The 20,325-nt window shown below is 38.5% G+C and overlaps 3 protein-coding genes across 9 annotated transcripts in view; 1 reads left to right on the forward strand and 2 right to left on the reverse strand.

The window, feature by feature from the left end:
* The first annotated feature begins 2,242 nt into the window (after window positions 1-2,242).
* On the forward strand, window positions 2,243-4,287 carry LOC129767517 (ATP-dependent RNA helicase abstrakt). Its single transcript, XM_055768505.1, has one exon. The coding sequence runs from the start codon at window positions 2,344-2,346 to the stop codon at window positions 4,198-4,200; it is 1,857 nt and encodes a 618-aa protein (XP_055624480.1). The 5' UTR covers window positions 2,243-2,343; the 3' UTR covers window positions 4,201-4,287.
* A 3,687-nt stretch (window positions 4,288-7,974) lies between these two features.
* On the reverse strand, window positions 7,975-11,357 carry LOC129768261 (zinc finger protein 501-like). Its single transcript, XM_055769774.1, has 13 exons — window positions 11,108-11,357; window positions 10,320-10,840; window positions 10,175-10,258; window positions 10,036-10,119; window positions 9,896-9,979; window positions 9,757-9,840; window positions 9,616-9,699; window positions 9,476-9,559; window positions 9,337-9,420; window positions 9,198-9,281; window positions 9,060-9,143; window positions 8,921-9,004; window positions 7,975-8,864 (listed from the first exon to the last, which is right to left on the reverse strand). Exons 1-13 carry the CDS (start codon window positions 11,128-11,130, stop codon window positions 8,851-8,853), a joined length of 1,398 nt encoding a protein of 465 aa, XP_055625749.1. The 5' UTR covers window positions 11,131-11,357; the 3' UTR covers window positions 7,975-8,850.
* A 3,432-nt stretch (window positions 11,358-14,789) lies between these two features.
* LOC129768262 (gastrula zinc finger protein XlCGF42.1-like) overlaps window positions 14,790-20,325 on the reverse strand; it is a 42,007-nt gene continuing 36,471 nt past the window's right edge. For 4 of the 7 annotated variants that reach the window (XM_055769779.1, XM_055769780.1, XM_055769781.1 and 1 more), the window contains 8 exons: window positions 18,332-18,390; window positions 17,619-18,139; window positions 17,467-17,550; window positions 17,328-17,411; window positions 17,142-17,225; window positions 17,002-17,085; window positions 16,862-16,945; window positions 14,790-16,804 (listed from right to left, as the gene is read on the reverse strand). In XM_055769779.1, the coding sequence (XP_055625754.1) occupies window positions 16,614-16,804; window positions 16,862-16,945; window positions 17,002-17,085; window positions 17,142-17,225; window positions 17,328-17,411; window positions 17,467-17,550; window positions 17,619-17,907 (900 nt within the window). In that variant the 5' untranslated portion in view covers window positions 17,908-18,139; window positions 18,332-18,390 and the 3' untranslated portion in view covers window positions 14,790-16,613. The remainder of the gene's footprint in view (window positions 16,805-16,861; window positions 16,946-17,001; window positions 17,086-17,141; window positions 17,226-17,327; window positions 17,412-17,466; window positions 17,551-17,618; window positions 18,140-18,331; window positions 18,391-20,325) is intronic. The other 3 variants (XM_055769778.1, XM_055769776.1, XM_055769777.1) reach the window with 1 other exon arrangement.

Consider the following 20,325-nt stretch of genomic DNA (forward strand, 5'->3'; position numbering starts at 1 on the left):
ATTATACCGAATTGCGACTTAATTTGATAATGGTATATTAAATCGAGTTTTTACATTTTATGCGATTTCAAATATACACGACACATACTTTGATTGATATTATATGCGATTATGATTTATTCGGATTTCTTGTAAGACTTGGCACGTGCAAAATTATACGATTTAATGTTTGCTGGGTAATATGAATATATTCATGAATTGTCAAAGCACCAAATACGACTTTTGCCAAACTCATATAGATTTATTACAGACATATAAAAAAACAAATGGCGCAAAATATTTTCGTGAAATGATTATTATAGCCTCACGAATCGCCATTTTTATATATGAGTATTTAAGTTTGTAAAAATATTAATTGTTTGATCGACTTGTGTTGGGCGTGGAATATGAATGTTTAAAATGGCACAGATTGATGTTTGGTGAAAACTGCTCCGATGTGGGTTCGAACTCCGGTCATCTGGATTATCATCCACCAGCTATCTCGCGCGACTATCTGAAATTTAATTAAACGGTTAAAACTTTCGAGTGCATCAGCATTTCATTGACATTTCAATATGATGTAATCGGTTCTTTATTAGGATCCAGTATGATTTACTGTTTCATGATTTTCTTCAGCATGCAACACGATTTACTACAGTACTGAATCGATTTAAATTATACGCTTATGCGACACACAAACTGCACCAGCGTAATATACGCATATGAGGCGGATGAAATATATTTTACGACAATGTACATCATAAAATTGATGTTTATTATACCGAATTGCGACTTAATTTGATAATGGTATATAAAATCGAGTTTTTACATTTTATGCGATTTCAAATATACACGACACATACTTTGATTGATATTATATGCGATTATGATTTATTCGGATTTCTTGTAAGACTTGGCACGTGCAAAATTATACGATTTAATGTTTGCTGGGTCGTTTATCAAACTACATGGCAAAACAGGAGCAAAATCTGTCTGAAAGGCTGTGGTTATCGAAAGAGAAAGTCGATGAAGAGAATAGATCAAAGAAGATAGGCCCTTTTGACATGTTGATCTAGATAGTTCTGTATTTTTCAGTGCTTTGTATTCATCAAGACGGGTCTATGGTACTAGGTGAGGCCGTTTCAACTCTCAGGTTTCAACTAAGTTGAAGTTGAAGCGTGAAAGAGACAGACTGATCACGAGCGAGCTTGGGTACAAGCGTATTATGCTTTGTTTACCAACAGTAGACTTCCAAGATGGCTGCAGAGTTGTTTTAGCCAAGGCACCTAGAAGTATATCCTAAGGTGAGGCCGTTCCGTCACTAAGTTGGTTAGGGGAGCGGTATATGAAAACAGTACGGAAGAAAGCAGAAGGGAAACCTCAGGATATACTTCTACACTGAGAGGAAAATTTAGTATATATGACCAATTTTTTGGTAAATATTACCAATTCTCTAGTCATTTTCTACCCTACTAATCATTGGTACATATTACGAAAGAAAAATGGTAGGCACAAACTACGATTTGTTGGTCCAACATTGGTGCAATATCAGTGAAAATTTTGCTTCTCATTTGTGAGAGATAATCATCAGGGATAATAAAAATGTTTTTTAATAATTATTTTTAATTTAAAAAATTCTATTTGATTACATTTAACTCCACATACTTAGAATACATTATAATAATAATATATAACTTATTCTATGAGCAGCGTACACGAAGAAAGTTCCCGTTCCTCTTCCTGCTGCATCGCTCTAGTTTACATTATTTAGGGAGTGTCGGTAGCACCAGCACGTTCCATCCGCATTTTGTTCTCTCGTGTCTCTAAGAAGAAAAGAAGTACATATGTTAATAATATTAAATATGTATATATGTAATGAAACGTAACATCAACAAAATGCTTACCTCCGAATCGCTTCATCTCCAAAATAGAAATGGCGATTGCAAAGTGCGCACATCACAGATGTTAGGTATGACAAAAAAAAACAAAGTTACTAATGGTATGAAGTAAAATCTACGAATCTCTGGTAGGAACGTTCATTGCGTCTGACATCGCTTTTACGCAATTTTGGTAATATTTACAAAACATTTGTATATTTTACCAATGTTTTGGCTACTAAAGATTTGGTAGCTGCTTTTACTAAACTATTTCTCCAGTGTAGGCGCCTTGGGTTTTAGCATGTTGACCAACCTTAGGATATACTTCTAGGCGCCTTGGTATCCATGAAGATGATAACCCTATTAGCTGTCAATTGAAAGCAAACAATCACAAAGTACGTTTGAAAACATACAAGTTCATACATCGATAAGAATATTTTGTATTTTTTATTTGTTGAAAAAACGAAAAACTGCGCACTGAAGTGAAATGTCCTCAAAAAACCCGCCAGTAAAGCGCTACCGCCGTGAAGAGCAAAATTCTGACAAAAGCGACCCTGAAGACGACGATAAATATGTTCCATACGTTCCAGTGAAGGAACGTAAGAAGCAGCAGTTGCTCAAATTGGGCAGAATTGTCCAACTAACGGCTGAGGCATCCAATGTGGGAAAATCTTCAAGTGAGAACGAACACGACGATGAAGGCGTTGAGGAAGCCTGGGGCCGAAAATTCAATATTAGTTTATTGGATCAACACACGGAGCTCAAAAAGATTGCCGAAGCAAAAAAGATAAGCGCAGTGGAAAAACAACTGAAGGAGGAGGAAAAAATATTGGAGAGTGTCGCCGAAAAGAAAGCCCTCATGGGTGTTGCTGAACTGGCGAAGGGCATCCAATACGAAGATCCCATCAAAACTAGCTGGAAGCCTCCACGGTACATTCTTGCTAGAACGGATGCCTCACACGAGAAACTCCGGGAGAAGTTGAGGATTCTGGTTGAAGGAGAATCCGTGCCGCCACCGATTAGTAGCTTCCAGGAAATGAAATTCCCTAAATCAATTTTGGCAGCGCTAGAGAAGCGCAATATTCGGAAACCATCGCCTATTCAAGTTCAAGGAATCCCGGCTGTTCTATCGGGCCGAGATCTAATCGGAATTGCATTCACCGGATCTGGTAAAACGCTAGTGTTCGTATTGCCAATAATAATGTTTTCATTGGAGCAGGAAATTCGTTTGCCATTCATAAGTAAGGAGGGTCCGTATGGTTTGATTATTTGTCCGTCGAGAGAATTGGCGAAACAAACGCATGACATTATACAATACTACTGTCAGCATTTGCAGCAAGCTGGGTTTCCGGAGATTCGCTCTGCGTTAGCAATAGGAGGTGTTCCTGTGAACGAATCTTTAGCAGTTATACAACAAGGCTGCCATATAATGGTTGCAACTCCCGGGAGGCTAATGGACATGCTCGATAAGAAATTGGTCAAATTGGATGTTTGTCGATATCTCGTTATGGATGAAGCTGATAGAATGATAGACATGGGGTTTGAAGAGGACGTCAGAACAATTTTCTCTTACTTCAAGGGACAGCGCCAAACACTTCTTTTTTCCGCCACTATGCCTAAGAAAATTCAGAACTTTGCTAAATCCGCCCTCGTTAAACCTGTAACGATTAATGTAGGCCGAGCTGGAGCAGCATCGATGAACGTTACACAAGACGTAGAATATGTTAAACAAGAAGCTAAAGTAGTTTATCTCTTAGATTGTCTCCAGAAGACACCTCCTCCGGTTTTGATATTTGCCGAAAAGAAGCAAGACGTCGATGCTATTCACGAGTATCTGTTGCTGAAAGGTGTTGAAGCAGTTGCAATCCACGGAGGGAAAGATCAGGAAGAGCGATATCGGTCGGTGGAGGGTTTCAGAAACAAAGAAAAGGATGTTTTAGTCGCAACGGACGTCGCTTCCAAGGGTCTGGATTTTCCAGACGTTCAACACGTTATCAACTACGATATGCCTGATGATATTGAAAATTATGTCCACAGGATTGGTCGTACTGGTCGTTCGGGTTCGAAAGGTCTTGCCACCACTTTCATCAACAAGGCCACTGAGCAGTATGTGTTACTTGATTTGAAACATTTGCTGATTGAAGCGAAACAGAAAGTACCACTTTTCCTGGCGGAACTTTGTTCAGAAACAGAAAAATATTCAGATTTGGGCGACGGATGCAGTTACTGTGGCGGTCTTGGTCATAGAATTACCGAATGTCCCAAGCTCGAAGCTATCCAAAGCAAACAGGCATCCAATATTGGTCGGAGGGATTATCTATCGAATACTGCTGCGGATTATTAGATGTAATGTTGTTAAATTTGGTTATCGCTGTAACATTAAGTGTACTTTCAATAATGATAAAAAAGTATTTTCCCTTTGTCATGAAAACGAGTCATTGTTTTTTTTCCTTTTATTTATTTAATTAGGCTCAAGTAGGTAAAGAGTAGAGATGAAACGGATATCCGGTAACTATTCGGTATCCGGCCGGATAGTAGTACATCGCCAAGTTATCATTGTTGTCATGCGTTGATAACCAGTTGTAGCCGCCTTGGCATGCTAAATACCCCGCATGTTTATCCGCATATTTTCTCCACACGGTTATCAGGAATAGCTCAACAGCAGGGTTTTGATTTTCTGTACTTGCCTTGCACAAAATTTAACCTGGAAATTGTCAGTTGCCCTAGGGTGCTCTAGGAGTCCACATCTGTGCAGATTATCTGACAGAATTTCTATGGAAACCGAATCAAAAGCTCCCTTAATGTTCAGGAATAGTGAAACCAATTGCTCCTTGTGCGCAGAGGCCAGTTGTATATCTGTGGAAAGTAACGCTAGACAATTGTTTGTTCCTTTGCTCTTGCGAAAACCAAATTGTGTATTTGATAGCATATTATTTGCCTCGATCCGTTGATCGATTTGCCATGCTTTTGAATTGCTATTATTTTGACCTGTCTCCAATCGGGTGGAACAATGTTGTTGTCTAGTAGGGAATTGAATAAGTCTAACAAGCGTCTTTCCGCGATATCGGGAGGGTTTTTTAGAAGAACGAACTTAATCATATCGCTTCTAGGTGAAGATTTACTCGATGAAAGAAGGGCCATAGAAAATTCCAGTATTGTGAATGGTCTGTCCAGAGGTTCACCGCTCGGAGACGTTTCTCGAAGAATTTGTTGGGCTGGAACTGAATCTGGACAGACCTTTTTAGCGAAATCGAATATCCATCTGTTGGAGTATTATTTATTTTCGTGGGAAGGTGAGTGGTTACACATGTGGCGAACTACCCTCCATGTATTCAGGTTTCACGAGGAAAGCCCCCAATAAAATTGCGCCAGTAAGCGCCTTTTTTTGGTTTAAGGGGTGGGCGAAGATTGGCTCCGGTCAGGGAAATCGAAAAAATCGAATTTTTGTTTTTTGCATTTTTGGGAAGCTGATGCCCTCAGAAATGTTGTCTAAAAGGATTTCTCGATATATGATTTTGTAGAAAAGTTACTGCTAAAAGTATGAAGTCACCTCAAGGGATATAGTATCGCTGTACGAATTTTTAAACGCGTTTTTTCTCGAAACCATGTTTTCAACTGGTGGTATCGATATCTCAGTGTCTACTCGACCAATTCGGCCGAAATTTTTTATCAGCATGTTAAAATAAATTATCTAAAGCGTTACATAGCCGTTTTTCGATATCTCTTTTTTTCGATTTTTTCTGAGCTTCTGAACAGTGGTTTTTCATGAAAAATAACACAATTTTAATAAAAAATGGACGCTATTTTGGAAATTATTCAAATTTTTAAAAACCGTTATGTAACGATTTAGGTATTGTCCTAATGTTTCAACATATTCATTGGGATTCGTTCTGCGACACCTCGTTGCTTCAGAACCGCATCTACGCATGCAGCTGTCATCAGCGTAACAATATTTATTCGTATATTCAAAAAATGGAAAATACATCTTAAAATATTGCTTAAACAATAACCAAAATATCCGAACACCTTACTCTATTCCTAACATCCGAAAAAAACACGAAGGTTTATTATTTTTCGACCTTCCAGACAGGGGTTCCCCTTAACTAATTTTTCCAGCTGTATTTCAAGCTTTGAATATTACTCGAAGTGTGTGGATGTCCCATGTTTACGAAAAATTCTTTGAAAGCATCAGAGTTTTGGCTGGTTTTCTTTTAAACGGAGCACTTGGAAATTTGTTCTTTTTGTGCTTCCAGTGAGCTTTTATACATCAAATCGACGAAAAATCGATGTTCTTCCAATGGAGGAAGTATATCTATTGATTCGACACCGATTGTTACCGCCGTTGCAAATTTTTGCCAGTCGATGTTCCTAGTTAGGTCAAATGGAACTCGAAATGGTTTAGTGGATTGCGAGCCACACTAAATTCCAAAGTTGACTACAGCTAATGTAAGTACTTGGAGGAACGTCTACTGAAGCTCCTTATTCTTGTTCTTGTTCCTTATTCTTTGCAGTTATTTGACACGCGACAATTTCGACGTCTGATAGAGCTAGAAAAGGAATTTTATAGAAAGAGTAGCACTTTTTGATTCCTAAAAGTACTCCTCCATAAGAATCATCTCTATCCAGGCGAAAAACGTTAACATCGTGGAAGTTGAGTCAGAAGAAAGTTTCAGAAAGGGCGAATATATCACAGTCATAATTTTGAAGTTAAAATTTTAACGAGTCTAGTTTAGGCGCTAGACTACGGCAGTTCCATGGTAGCACAGTGATCATATCTTCTACTACGTTAAATGAATTACCCATCAAAAGATATGATTGATGCAAGGAGGGGCCATGAAATAGTCAATTGTTTAAGATAAGACTTCAGTGGAGCAAAGCAGAAATAAGGCTTCTGGGGGTGGGGGGATCTTGAATACTAAGGGTGTTTAATATACAGTCCACAATGCCCGAAAAAGCTATCAATCCTCGATTGGACACAAATTTTCTACGAGAAGATCGAGGTGCAGCGTTTTTATTTCTCTCTCTTCTGGCTAACGGCGTAAAATCCTCAATGCAACCAGAAACTGGTTGAGAAGGAACCTTCGGATTCGTTTTTTTACCAGTACCCTTGGAGTTAGACAATCTTCTGAGGATCATTTTAGCTTTCATACCGTGCATCATTGGTGAGAGGAGTTTTCTTCTTGAAGAATCATCCTTTGTCGAAGATTCTGGTGCAGCCGTAGTGTGATCCTCATCAGAATCAAAGTCCGATTCTTGAGTTAACAAAACCGAAAATTGGTTTTCATCATGAGCGGCCTTGATCATTTCTGCATAAGTTCGCTTGGAGCGTCCTGTGATATAACGCTTCACTTTATCGCAGTGCTGTTTGTACCTTGGGCACTGTTGTAGAGGGTGATGATCCTCGCCACAGTGAATGCATTTTTCCACTGTTTGTGTGCAAGAATCCTCACTGTGTTTCTCAGCACATTTACCCCAGTTTTTTACAATTGGTGTAATTGTAAACCCGCGATATAAACAGGCGCACCAGGAAAAAACATTCTTTGGGAGGAGAGAACCGACAGTCACCCGAAAAGAGTGTGAGGGCTTATAAACTGTTTTATTGTCTTCCAAAGATGCTGAATTCAGTTGTCTAACATCCAGAATCTTCACAAGTTCTCCAATAACGATTTTTTTAAACAATCCGACGCTTTTTCCAGTTCATCGACACTCAGACTCGCGTCGGTGACTACACTTTCATTCTCCACATCTCGAGAAGGGATGTAGATGTGATACTCCCTGTTAAAAACCTCGTGGTCAACAATCTTGTTTGCTACATCGAAAGTCGGTGCTTCTACACGCAGTTTATCTGATCTTACTTTACGTATCGAGACACCCGGATGCTTACGCAGCAAGATGTAAAGAGTTCTCAGCGTTTTCCTTTGGGGCGAAAGAAGACAACCCACGGTCCCTTTTGAGGACGATTGGTAGTAGCGCGTCCGTGTAACAATGGTATCAGTAGACGCCATAACGGTTGCCCGAATGGTGCGCAGCCGCCTAGGAAAACAAAAAAAAATTCACACACACACATGCACACACATGCGCGCAAAAACTCAACTTAAAATTAACTTAAATTTAAAAAAAGATAGCTCAAAACAAAAATTTTCTTAAAAAAAACTAATCTAAAGTGTCCGAACAACCTTGAACACTCCTATTCGAAGAGTTACACAACGCCGCACGCTACGAAATGAACACAATAGCGTGACGGAAAAATCGTATGTATTGTACTTCTCTGTTGTGATGGAGGCAATAAAAACAACAGGCCACCGATCTGGCGTTGCCAGAGAGCTGCTGCTTACTCGTTCCTTCCTTGTTGCTGATGCTTTGGATGCACTTCACTTGATGCATGAAAATTCGCCTCCATTTGTTTTGGAAACCAAAATGTAGAAAAATGTAAAATAGTTAGAGCTGTGAACTCACATTCATAGAACGCTACAACTCTGTAATAAAGCAAATATTGTGTTAAGCTTGAACTAACTTCCAGGAACCATCCACAATGAAGGTATTATATTTTACATATGTAAAGCCAATTCTAGAATACTGTAACGCCGCGTGGAACCCGAAAAATAAAGGAATATGCAATCCGATAGTCTAGCATATATATCTATTTTGTATGCAGAAGTAAGAATACACAAAGTATTAGTAATACGTAATACGTAATATTTCTGAAAAATTCTGCACAATCATCGTCTTATGAGCTAACCCAATGACAATTTGCCAAAATTATTTTCAGTGACGAAGAGATTCATCAGCAATCAGTTATGTCTTCCTTCATGGTCAACTGTGATTCCTGTGTCCTCATCGAACTGATCGTTCTTACTGACACGGCACGGCAAGTTACGATACGACTTGATCTTGCTGTGCTGACGAAGGAGGTGCATTGTAAGGCTGAAGGACTGGGCAAAAACTCGCTTACAGTACTCGCAAACGTAAACGTTTTGGAACAATGTGGAAAGGCTTAGGAACGTGCTCCTACAAAGGAATTATTCTGTTGAACGATTCATTAAAGTAAAACAATCTCTACAAACTCGTATGCTTTCGAACGTGTTCTCTGAGCCCTGAAGCATGCCTAAACGGTTTCGAACAATGTGGACAAGAATGTGGACGTTCGCCTGCAAAGGAATTACTCTGGCGAATGGTTATTTTGATAAAACATGTACTACCAACCCGTATGAATTCGAATGTGCTCTTTGAGCACTGCAGGACTTGTAAACGCCTTCGGACAATATGAACAAGAATAGGGACGTTCACCTGCAACGGAACAAATCAGCTGAATGTTGCATTGGATAGAACTTTTTTACCAACCCGTATGAATTCGAATGTGCTCTCGGAGCGTCGAATGTGCCTTAAACGCTTTCGGACAATGCGGACATGAATAGGGACGGTCGTCTGCAAATGAATGATTCTGCTGAAAGGTTCATTGTAGTAAAACATTTTTACCAACCCTTATGAATTCGATTGTGGCTTCGGAGCGCTGAAGAATTGGTAAATGTCTTCGCACAATGTGGGCAAGAATAGGGACGTTCACCTGCAAAGAAAATACTCTGCTGAATGATTCAGTGTAGTAAAACATTTTTACCAACCCGTATGAATTCGAATGTGGCTTCGGAGCGCTGTAGAATTTGTAAATGCCTTCGCACATTGTGGACACGAATAGGGACGTTCACCTGCAAAGGAATGACTCTGCTGAATGGTTCACTGTGGTGAAACATGTTCTACCAACCCAAATGAGATCGAATGTGCGATTGTAGCGCTGAAGGATGCCTAAATGCGTTCGGACAATGTGGACAAGGATAGGGGCGTTCGCCTACAAAAAAAAAAACAATGCTGAATGTATTATTGAATAGATGTTCTTTAAACAAACCCGTATGAGTTAGAATGTGACCTTGGAGAACTGTACGTGTTGTAAACGATTTCGGACAATGTGGACAAGAAAAGGGTCGTTCACCTGCAAAGGAATGATTCTGCTGAATTGTTTACTGAATAGAAATATTTCAACCAACCCGTATGAGTTCGAATGTGGACTTGGAGCGATTTATAAGTCTTAAACGCTTTCGAGCAATGTGGACAAGTATAGGGACGTTCGCCTGAAAAGGAATGACTCTGCTGAATGATTCATTGTAGTAAAACGTATTATACCAACCCGAATGAATTAGAATATGCGTTCGGAGCGTTCCAGAGTCCCTAAAAGTGCTCGGACAGTGTGGACAAGTATAGGGACGTTCGCCTACAAAGAAATGACTGCTGAATGGATTATTGAATCGATTTTATTTTTAACAAACCCGTATGAATTCGAACGTGCACCTTCAATCTGTCATTTGAACCAAATGTTTTTTCACACTTTTCACATTTAAACGGTTTCCCTCCTGGAATAGATCCAAATCAGTACATGCTTTAATCGTATGTCATCGTGATTTTTCATCAAACCTTCTTCCACGGAGTCATTCTCACTTTTATGACCTACTGAATGTGAGTGAACTCCCTTCTGCGAAGCATTCAATTCAACTGTTCTTTGCGTATGTGTTCCAACATTTGGAATTGATGACGTATGGTCATCTTCGCCCATTTCGCTGATGAAGAATACTTCTCCGTTTTCTATTTCGATTTGCATTCCGTCATTATGTCCGGCCGGCCCAAAATTCACTATTGAGTCTTTCTCAAAAATGTGTCCATTACCCGCCTGCTCGTTATCATCAATTATCAATTCTGGATCCATCTTGATGTCAGTCGGTTTGGCTATGGACAAAATTTGGAAGTAGCTCTCGGGAATGTTGTGGACGGTTATCAATTCTTGACGGCATTTGTCGCATGTAGGATAACTGCTCAACTGTGAAGTTGGACTTTTCAACTTCTGCAGGATAGTTTTTAGCTTCTGCTCTTGATTGGAGGGGACTAGCACATGATGGAATTTCTCATTGCATATATTGTAGCAAAAGCTGCATTGATCACTGTTGATATTGATTATGGTCGAAGATTAGTGTCATTCAAGATATCACCACTATATAACAATACCAATAATACTACGCATTGCAAAAATTTGGTTCGAGTTATAACAACTTGCTACTTAAGATTTACCAAAACATGCCATGGTTACAAACCAATTATATTTCTTCAATGTTGACTCAATGAATTACAGTATTCTAATGCTTATAATCAGAAATAGAACACAAGTAGGCCACATCGCCGTAACCTGAACATTTTCTCAATATACTTACAGGTTGTTGCTAACGAGTGTCATTTCACTTCTCTAGTTTTATTCATTCGAATGAAATCAAAACTCAAAATTGACCATTTACTACACATAAAAGCTAAAACTGCCTATGTTTCTGGAGCAAACAAAACAAATTTGTTTGTGTACAATTTGGATTTCTTGAATTGTGTTCAATCAGCGATGACAAATTGAGAGTAAAGGCTGGTTTAGAGCTCCCGCGAACGTGAACGTGAACATGAACAGATGGTGAAATACTACGGTCATTTGCGAACATTGCGAACAAACCAGGTGTATGGCACAATTTTCGCTATCTCACTCTACCTACCGTCACCGTCTATCTCACTATCCCTCTGCAGTAAGAGCCCCCGCGGACTATCTCAGATCAGATGGTGATGATGATGTTGGATTAAAGCGGCTTTAAACTTTTCAGTTCATTCGCCTCTAAACTCAGATCAGAAGACACGAAGCCGGTTTTTAAATTTTAAAATTTGAATGAAAATTTTCAATTCATGTTATTCAAGTAATTAAACACTTATTTCTGACTTTCATTCAACCATATAATTATAAAATTCCAACATTGATTCCAACATTGTTACTGAATGTTTTCGTTATATTATAAAGTTATCTTCATAAACAATTTTCCTTCCTTTTTCACCACCTATGTTTTTAATTTAAATAGAATACTAATTTGATATGGAAAAGCTAATTTTCATTCATAATTTTTATTTTTGAAAACGTTCATTCCGATTGAAGATCAGCTATTCTTTGTCGCTCCCCTAAACTAGTAAACGAAGCTCAATGCCGTCAACGCGGATTGCTGTTTTGAAGCTAAGATAAGGGGCTGTCCACATACCACGTGGACAGAAAAAGCACGGTTTTAGACTCCTCCCTCCCCCTCCGTGGACAAGCGTAGACATTTTCATAGCCCTACCCCCCTTTGTCCACGTGGACATTTTTTCTTTTTAAATTAGGATAAATAAGGAAATAACTGATTTGCGCCTAAATTCTATTTGATTTTTAATCCCATTTAAGGGGGAACCTTGTCTGGAAGGTTTTCTTGGATTTTTTTTCGAATGTTACGAATAAAGTGAAGAGCTCGTGTATTTTAGTTATTGTTTAAGGTATATTTGAAGATGTATTTTTCATTTTTTAAGTGCACGCATAAAGGTGGGACCACAATGCCGCGCTATGCGTCGCATTGCGACTATTGTGCTTTGACACTTCATTTTAAATATGTGTGTTTCCATTTAGTCAAACACAATAATGCGTTGCGTCATTAGCATCGTTGTACTAAACGCTAGCATTTGTTCTAAACTGCTTGCGCTGAATTATCAATGGCAGTGGCATGGTGTCGACGTCTGGTGGCAACTTCAAATTAGGGCCATAATTTGGGTCCCAAACTCGTTAGTGTAATCTCTATCAGATTAGAAGACCCGAAGCCGGTTTTTAAATTCTAAAATTTGAATAAAAATTTTCACATCATGTTATTTGAATACTTGAAACACGTGTTTCTGACTTTCATTCAACCATATGGCTAAACAATTCCAACATTGTTGCTTAATTTTTTCATCATAATATAGAGTTGTCTTCATAAACAATTTTCAACAAAAATGTTTTTCAATTAAATGGAATACTAGTTTGATATGGAAAAGCTAATTTACATTCATAATTTTAATTTTGAAAACGGTGTCCGACTGAAAATCAGCTATTCTTTCACGCTCCCCTAAACTAGTGAACGAAGTTCAATGCCGCGCGGATATGGTAATGTGTGGTTTTTAAAAACATTCAACTGATCCGTGGACACTACAAGAACAAGATTTTCATACGAATTTTATTTTGTTTTTGTTTACATTAAAAGTGGTGACGCGAATGCTCGATTGTGACTGCAAATCAACAGACTGCGTCGGGCAAATGTTTTAGTACAAAACGCAAGCAATGACAGCTGATGAGAAGCAACGCACAACGCGGCATTCTGTTTCCACCTTTACTCCTATACTCGCGTCGGTGTGTCAGACCGTAAGTGTTAAAAAAGTGACATACGTCCCCTTTGTACCAACACATGCGATACGCTAAACGATGACGAACGACGAATAACGAAGCTAGAGAGAAACGCAAAGTCGTAGTGTTGATATTTTCTGAGAAATGAACGAATTATTGATTTCTCGGTCTGACAGACCAATGCGCGAGTATAGGAGTGTTAAGCGTCCGAAATATGATTCAGAACGGTACGTTAAAATTTGAGTTTTTTTTAAAAACGAAAGATCACCGAAAATCGGGACTTTCAAGAAAAATTTTTGATGCCAAATGTCTAAAACTGGATTACTCGTCCAGATTTATGATTATCCTGAAAAAAATGCCAAAATTTTTTTTTCTGGCGCTTGGTCTGAAAAGCCGATTTTCGACAAGAAAAATTATGGGATAACTGTAAATCTCGACATGTCATGCAATTTTAAGACATTTGGCATAATGTTTTTGAAAACCCCGATTTCCGGTGATTTTTAGGTTTTCAAAAAACTCAAAATTTAACGTCGGCAATACTATTATATAAAGTTCGAATAAGCTGATATTTTGCATAGGGTATGTTATCGTGCAAATCAATATTTCGCAAGTTCCGAATGAAAGATCAAGATAACTATTTTTATTTGCACTCGTCGCATATCATACGTTTCGTTGCATATTCCGCAAAGAAAAACTAAGTCCCAGTATCGATTTTTGGAAAAAAAAAATTTTCGAGATGACGCTAGATCTCGACGTTTCATGCAATTCCAAGACATTTGGCTTAATTTTTTTACTAAATGCTTGACCGCTTTGCGCCACTCTCCCTTGATTTCGATTGAGCTGATATTTTGCATAGGGTGTTTTTTCGAGATGGTGAACATTTTGTATAGGGTAACTTTTTGAAATTTTAAGGTCGATTTTTTCTCATACATTTATTGGCACCCTACTGTACACTTCGTAGTTGACCTGAACCAGCAAAATTGTGCAAAGAACACACCGAATGACGCTTGGGAATAGCAAATCATTTTCATTGTACAAGTTTCGATGAATCGAGCTTTACATAGTCAATAACGACGCCGGCCACATCCTTACAGTCTAGAGGCGAATGAACTGAAAAGTTTAAAACCTCTATAATTCATCACGTTCGTTCCTTACAGTCACCAAGGGGAAGGGAAGGACTGTTAGTATGATATTCGTCGTCCGAAGGCCGGAAATGTCGCCTCTAGAGCGTGGTACGCTAGCGATTATCAAAGAACCTGTGGTTGTTAGTGGGGGAAGATAAGAATCAGGATTTACTGTGGTGGGTGATGTGATTGATATTGAAGACAATTTTTGTCAATAATATTGATCTGTAAGGTGCCCAGTACACATGATAAGAAAGAGATGCAATCGGATACACCATTCCTTGTTGCCGATTGTGGTGTAATATCATGAAATTTAAATAGAATCGGTCAAGTAAGGTTCAGTACTACGTGTTTGAAGTAATTTAAAAACATGAAGTGAAAATTTTCATTCAAATTTCAGCAATTTATAACTGCATTCGGGCTTGCTGATCTGGTAGAGGTTAATTTGTTTTTTTAAATTGGCATCATCATCGCCCGTCGACGCTGTGTTTACGTAATTGCGGATAATATGATGTAATTTTTATACTTTCACACTTCACGTTTGATATAGATTTATAGAATAAATATACGTGTGTTGGCTTCCAGATCACTAATAGTTATGACCCTAATTTATTATTTATCTTCCGATACATTTCATCGTTAATTCGTATAACGGCTTATGGGATTGCTCATTTTACCGAGCGCATTAGGAACACCGGTAAGTATGCGGTACGCTACAGTCCTTCCTGCTCAAGTACCTTGCTATATACATGACAAAATTCTAATCCGAGAATAGCTTTAACTAATTTTCTTTTTAAATTTACTAACTACATTTTCGAATGTATTATTTACACAAAATTCACTGAGAATCGAACGCGCTGCGCGCTTGTTTATCATCAAACTCAGAATGCTCAAATTTACGTCGAACTTTTCGAGCGCGACTCCTGGTCATGATCAGGCTATCGCTCGTTTCCTGTTGTTTCGTTCTGGTTGTGTTCAGATCATTCATCACCTCTGGGAAACCCAGGAAAGGCTCCTCTTCGGCCTCGGATACCGTATAGCCGTGAAAATCTCCTGACTCTGTCCGACGGCGTTTCCTCGGATTGACTTCCGGAAGTAGCACTAACGAGCTTCGGACCTGAGAATGAGCCAGTTTTAATTGATTTCGGTGTGTCATGATCGTCGTCTTGATACACTCTTTTTGTTTTATCGATATTAGAACCCAAACAGTTGCACTTATCCACTAACTGTTGTTGTTTACATTGGTGAGTGAGACACAGCCAGTGAAGCCTTTCTCACAACTCACTCAGTCACAGCGAGAAATATTTTCTCCAGCCTGACGTTTCTCCCGTTTCTCCCAACACTAGCTCACGCTCTGATGTTCTCTGCTCACACGAATGGTAACACACTCTCCGCTGATCATTTGTCAAATGGTATCTCAGTGTTGTGAGTAGCCAATTCTCGCGAATGATGACAATTATTGCGATTTCGAACAATGGTCCCACGGCAGAATGTAAAATGGCCAAATCGGTGGGAGCGGGGAAGATTTTCAGCTCACTCTGAAATTTCCTTGCTACAGGGATTATTCCGTATGAGAGACACTTTTCCTCGTCGCCAGTTTTTATGTTTTCACACTTCACGGTATACTTCGGAGTTTGATATAGATTTATAGAATAAATATACGTGTGTTGGCTTCCAGATCACTAATAGTTATGACCCTAATTTATTATTTATCTTCCGATACATTTCATCGTTAATTCGTATAACGGCTTATGGGATTGCTCATTTTACCGAGCGCATTAGGAACACCGGTAAGTATGCGGTACGCTACAGTAATATGCCCTCATTTACGATCTAATATGATCTACCGTTGAATGATTTTCCGCAGCATGTAATACGATTTTTTTTCTCAGTAATACATTCATTTAAATTATACGTTTATGCGACTAACGAACTTTATCAGCCTGATATGCATATGTAATGTCGACTAGTTCAATTTTACGATAGTACATATCATAAATTCACCTATGCTTGTTATACCGAATTACGACTACATCAGCCGTGATGAATAGAATCGGGTTTTTCGCATTTTATACGGTTTTAAATATACTATTGTGATTTGATCCCACTTTATATACGACTTTTGCAAGTTGTACGATTTAATGTTTGCTGGATACCTGACAGAGACAACAGGCTGTCCAAAAGTGAGAGTGTAGGAAGCGTGTTGTTTCGACGTGTAAATACAGGAATATGCTATCCAATACTTTATCAACCGTTATATGCAGAAGAAGTAAGAATATACAAAGTATTAATTAAAAACGTAATATTTTTGCAATTTACAATTACAATTAATACGATCACTATTTGGCAAAATTATTTTCAGTGACGAAGAGGTTCTTCAGCAATCAGCTACATGGTCAACTGTGGTTCCTGCCCTGAGCCATCTGTATCTTCATCGGACTGATCGTTCTTACTGCTCAAATGGCACGGCAAGTTGCGATTCAACTTGATTTTGCTGTGCCGACGAAGAAGGTGTCTTTGGAGCGTTGCGTGTTGCTTAAACGCTTTCGCACAATGTAGACAAGCATAGGGACGTTCGCCTGCAAAGAAAATAGTTCTGGTGAATGGTTCATTGTATTAAAAAAATCTTTACCAACCCGTATGAGTTCGAACGTGGTCTTGGAGCGTTGAAAGTTGCTTAAAAGCATTCGGACAATGTGGGCAAGAATAGGGACGTTCGCCTGCAAAGAAATGAATCTGCTGAATGGTGCATTGTAGTAAAACGTATTCTACCAACCCGTATGAGTTCGAATGTGCAATCGAAGCGTTGCGGATTCTCTGAATGCGCTCTGACAATGTGGACAAGGATATGGACGCTCTCCTGCAAAGAAATGACCCTGTTGAATGGTTGATTAAATGGATCTTTCTGCAGCAAACCTGTATGAGTTCGAACGTGCCGTTTGAGTTCGTATTTTCGGCTGAATGTTTTTTCACACTCTACACATTTGAACGGTTTTTCTCCTGAAATAGAATGTAATCAATATTTATAGAAAATAGCAAAAATAACGAATAAAGCAATGACTCTGCTGAATGGTTCACTATAATAAAATATGATCTACCAACCCGAATGGGATCGAAGGTGTCCTTGTAGCGTTGAAGGATTCCTAAATGCGTTTGGACAATGTGGACAAGAATAAGGACGCTCATCTGCGAAGAAAAGACTCTGTCCAACTATTCAGTGTAGTGAAACTTTTTTACCAACCCGTATGTGTTCGAACATGCACTTTTAGTCTGTGTTTAAAAGCAAATGTTTTTCCACAATTTTCACACTTAAACGGTTTCCCTCCTGGAATAGACTCAGATCAGTACACGTACGTGTTATCAGGTGTAACTGTATGTGATCGTTCAACAAACCTTCTTCCACCGAGCCATTCCTACATTTAGGACCTACTGGAGTTGAGTGAACTCCCCTCTGTGAAACATCCAATTCAACTGTTCTTTGTGTATTTGTTCCAGCATTTGGAATCAATAACAAATGGTCATCTTCGTCCATCTCTCTGATGAAGAAAACTTCTCCGTTTTCTCTATTGATTTGCATTTCATTATCCTGTGCGATCGGCCTAAAATCCACTATTGAGTCTCTTTCAAAAATGTTTCCATTATCCGGCCGCTCGTGGTCATCAATCATTAGCTCTGGATCCATCTTGATTTCAGTCGGTTCGGTGATGGTCAAAATTTGGAAGTAGCTCTCGGGAATGTTGTGGACGGTTATGAATTCTTGACGACATCCGTCGCATGTAGGATAACTGCTCAACTGTGAAGTTGAACTGTTCAACTTCTGTAGGATAGTTTTGAGCTTCTGCTCTTGATGAGAGGGGACTATCACATGATGGAATTTTTCATTGCATACGTTGGAGCAAAAGCTACATTGGTCACTGTTGATATGAATTATGATCGAACATCAATGTCATTTAAAATATCATCGATATAGAACAAATCAATAATCATTCAGATTACAAAAAAGATCGAATAATAACAAAATGTTAGTTAAGATTTTCCAAAACACGTCATGTTAATAAACCAGATATCGTTTTGTCTCAAATTCCCAACACTTAAGTTTTGCTCACCAAGAAATAGTTTCTCATTACTAGGTTGACCAAATAGTTCCGGAATAAAAACGGGACACCTAAGCAACAAAAAAAAAATTAACAAAATGCTATTTTTTGAAAAATTTTATGAATATGTGAATGAAACCGGGAATAAAGCCTTATAATCAAACAAATTCTTAGATTTACGTACTTTCTTTCTCTACAATGAAATAAATTCGTTCATATCAAGATGATGGAAAAAAAACTTTACGTAGCAGATCAGAATTTGTATTTTTTTTCTCTATTATAGTGACTTTCAACACATTTTGGCTGGTTCGTCACTTTTACTTCTATTTTTGGAAGAATGTCGGGAGTGAGAATTGAACTCGTGATCTCTGCGTGAGAGGTATGGATGTTACCACTACGCCAGATCGCCACCGGTCAGGATTTGTCACATTACAAATCGAAGTTTTGTTTCAAAATTGTCATAGCTATCAATGATCCAACATTGGGTCGCGACTTTTTCGTTGCCTCATAGTGTTCATCGAACAAAAATCCTTTCAACTGGTTCGATACTACCAGGCAGACACAAAATATAATAAATATAAGAAAAAGTTGATGAAGAGAAAACCAATCAAGTCACTTACACCCCTTTTTTCTGAGCCCCTCAGTTACAAAACTTCACGAATTCCTTACACTTTGGAATTTTTTTTCCTATTTCTGAAAATATTTACACCCATCGATTTGCAATTAGCACAGATTCTTAGTTCTAACTTTTTATCTCATTAACACTCTCGTCGCCCAGAGCGATTGGGTCGAGTTTCTTGCGGGGTCCAAATTCAACTCTCGGTGCGCCAGAGAAATGAGCGTACAACGATAACAATGAATTCTGGTTCGATTCAAGACTACTTTTCTGTTGAATCAGAATGAAATCAACTGACTGCTGATTAGAAAATTTATGAAAATAATTTTTCAGCCAATGCATAATGGTCCAGGAGATGCATTTAAGTGGAAATTAGCATTTAGAGCTCGACAGTTATTCTCTAGACAAAAACTGTTTTCGACAAAGTTGTTACATATGATAGAGCGCTCATTTTCATTTTATCAAAAATAGGGTGACCGAAATTGTCGATAAAATAAAAATTATAACTTTCTTATCTTTATGTATAGAGGCAAACATAGTACGACAATGTTGTAGTCCTAGTTATTTGAGACATCTTTGTAAAACAAAGTTTTTTTCTATAACCGATATAGCGATTTTTCTAGGTAGCGTTAGGGTCACCATGAGAAAAAACTGTTTTCTTGCTCTAACTTTTATATTTAAAATTTTACATACAAACTGTCTTCGAAAGACTTTTAGCACATCTATCTATATATATAAAAATGGAGTGATGTCTGTCTGTCTGTCTGATTCTTATAGACTCGGAAACTACTGAACCGATCGACATGAAAATTGGTATGTAGGGGTTTTTGGGGCCGGGGAAGGTTTTCGTGATATTTTGAGACCCCTCCCCCCTCTCTAAGGGGGGGCTGCCATACAAATGAAACACAAATTTCTGCATCACTCGGAAATTAACCAAGCAAACGAAACCAAAGTTGGCATGTGAAAGTTTTAGGGTGCAATAAATGTTTCTATGATGGTTAGACAGTCCTTCCCCCACTCAAAGGGGGGGCTGCCATACAAATGAAACACAAATTTCTGCATTACTCGAGAATTAATCAAGCAAATGAAACCAAATTTGGCATGTGGAGGTTTTAGGATGCAATAAATGTTTCTATGGTGATAAGATACTCCTTCCCCCTCTCTTAGAGGGGGCTGCCATACAAATGAAACACAATTTTTTGTATTACTCGGAAATTAATCAATCAATCGAAACCAAAGTTGGCATGTGAAAGTTTTAGGGTGCAATAAATGTTTCTATGATAGTTAGACAGTCCTTCCCCCACTCAAAGGGGGGGCTGCCATACAAATGAAACACAAATTTCTGCATTACTCGAGAATTAATCAAGCAAATGAAACCAAATTTGGCATG

The sequence above is a fragment of the Toxorhynchites rutilus genome, chromosome 2 (assembly GCF_029784135.1).
Source record: "Toxorhynchites rutilus septentrionalis strain SRP chromosome 2, ASM2978413v1, whole genome shotgun sequence".
NCBI lineage: Eukaryota > Metazoa > Arthropoda > Insecta > Diptera > Culicidae > Toxorhynchites > Toxorhynchites rutilus.

Excerpts from the sequence above, each read along its gene's own strand:
- LOC129767517 (XM_055768505.1), top strand. The coding sequence starts at position 2,344 with ATGTCCTCAAAAAACCCGCCAGTAAAGCGCTACCGCCGTGAAGAGCAA.
- LOC129768261 (XM_055769774.1), bottom strand. The coding sequence starts at position 11,130 with ATGACACTCGTTAGCAACAACCT. Across the intron at positions 10,841-11,107 it reads ACACTCGTTAGCAACAACCT|TGATCAATGCAGCTTTTGCT; the intron begins GTAAGTATATTG and ends CAATATCAACAG. Across the intron at positions 10,120-10,174 it reads GCACGTTCGAATTCATACGG|GCGAACGTCCCTATACTTGT; the intron begins GTTTGTTAAAAA and ends ATTTCTTTGTAG.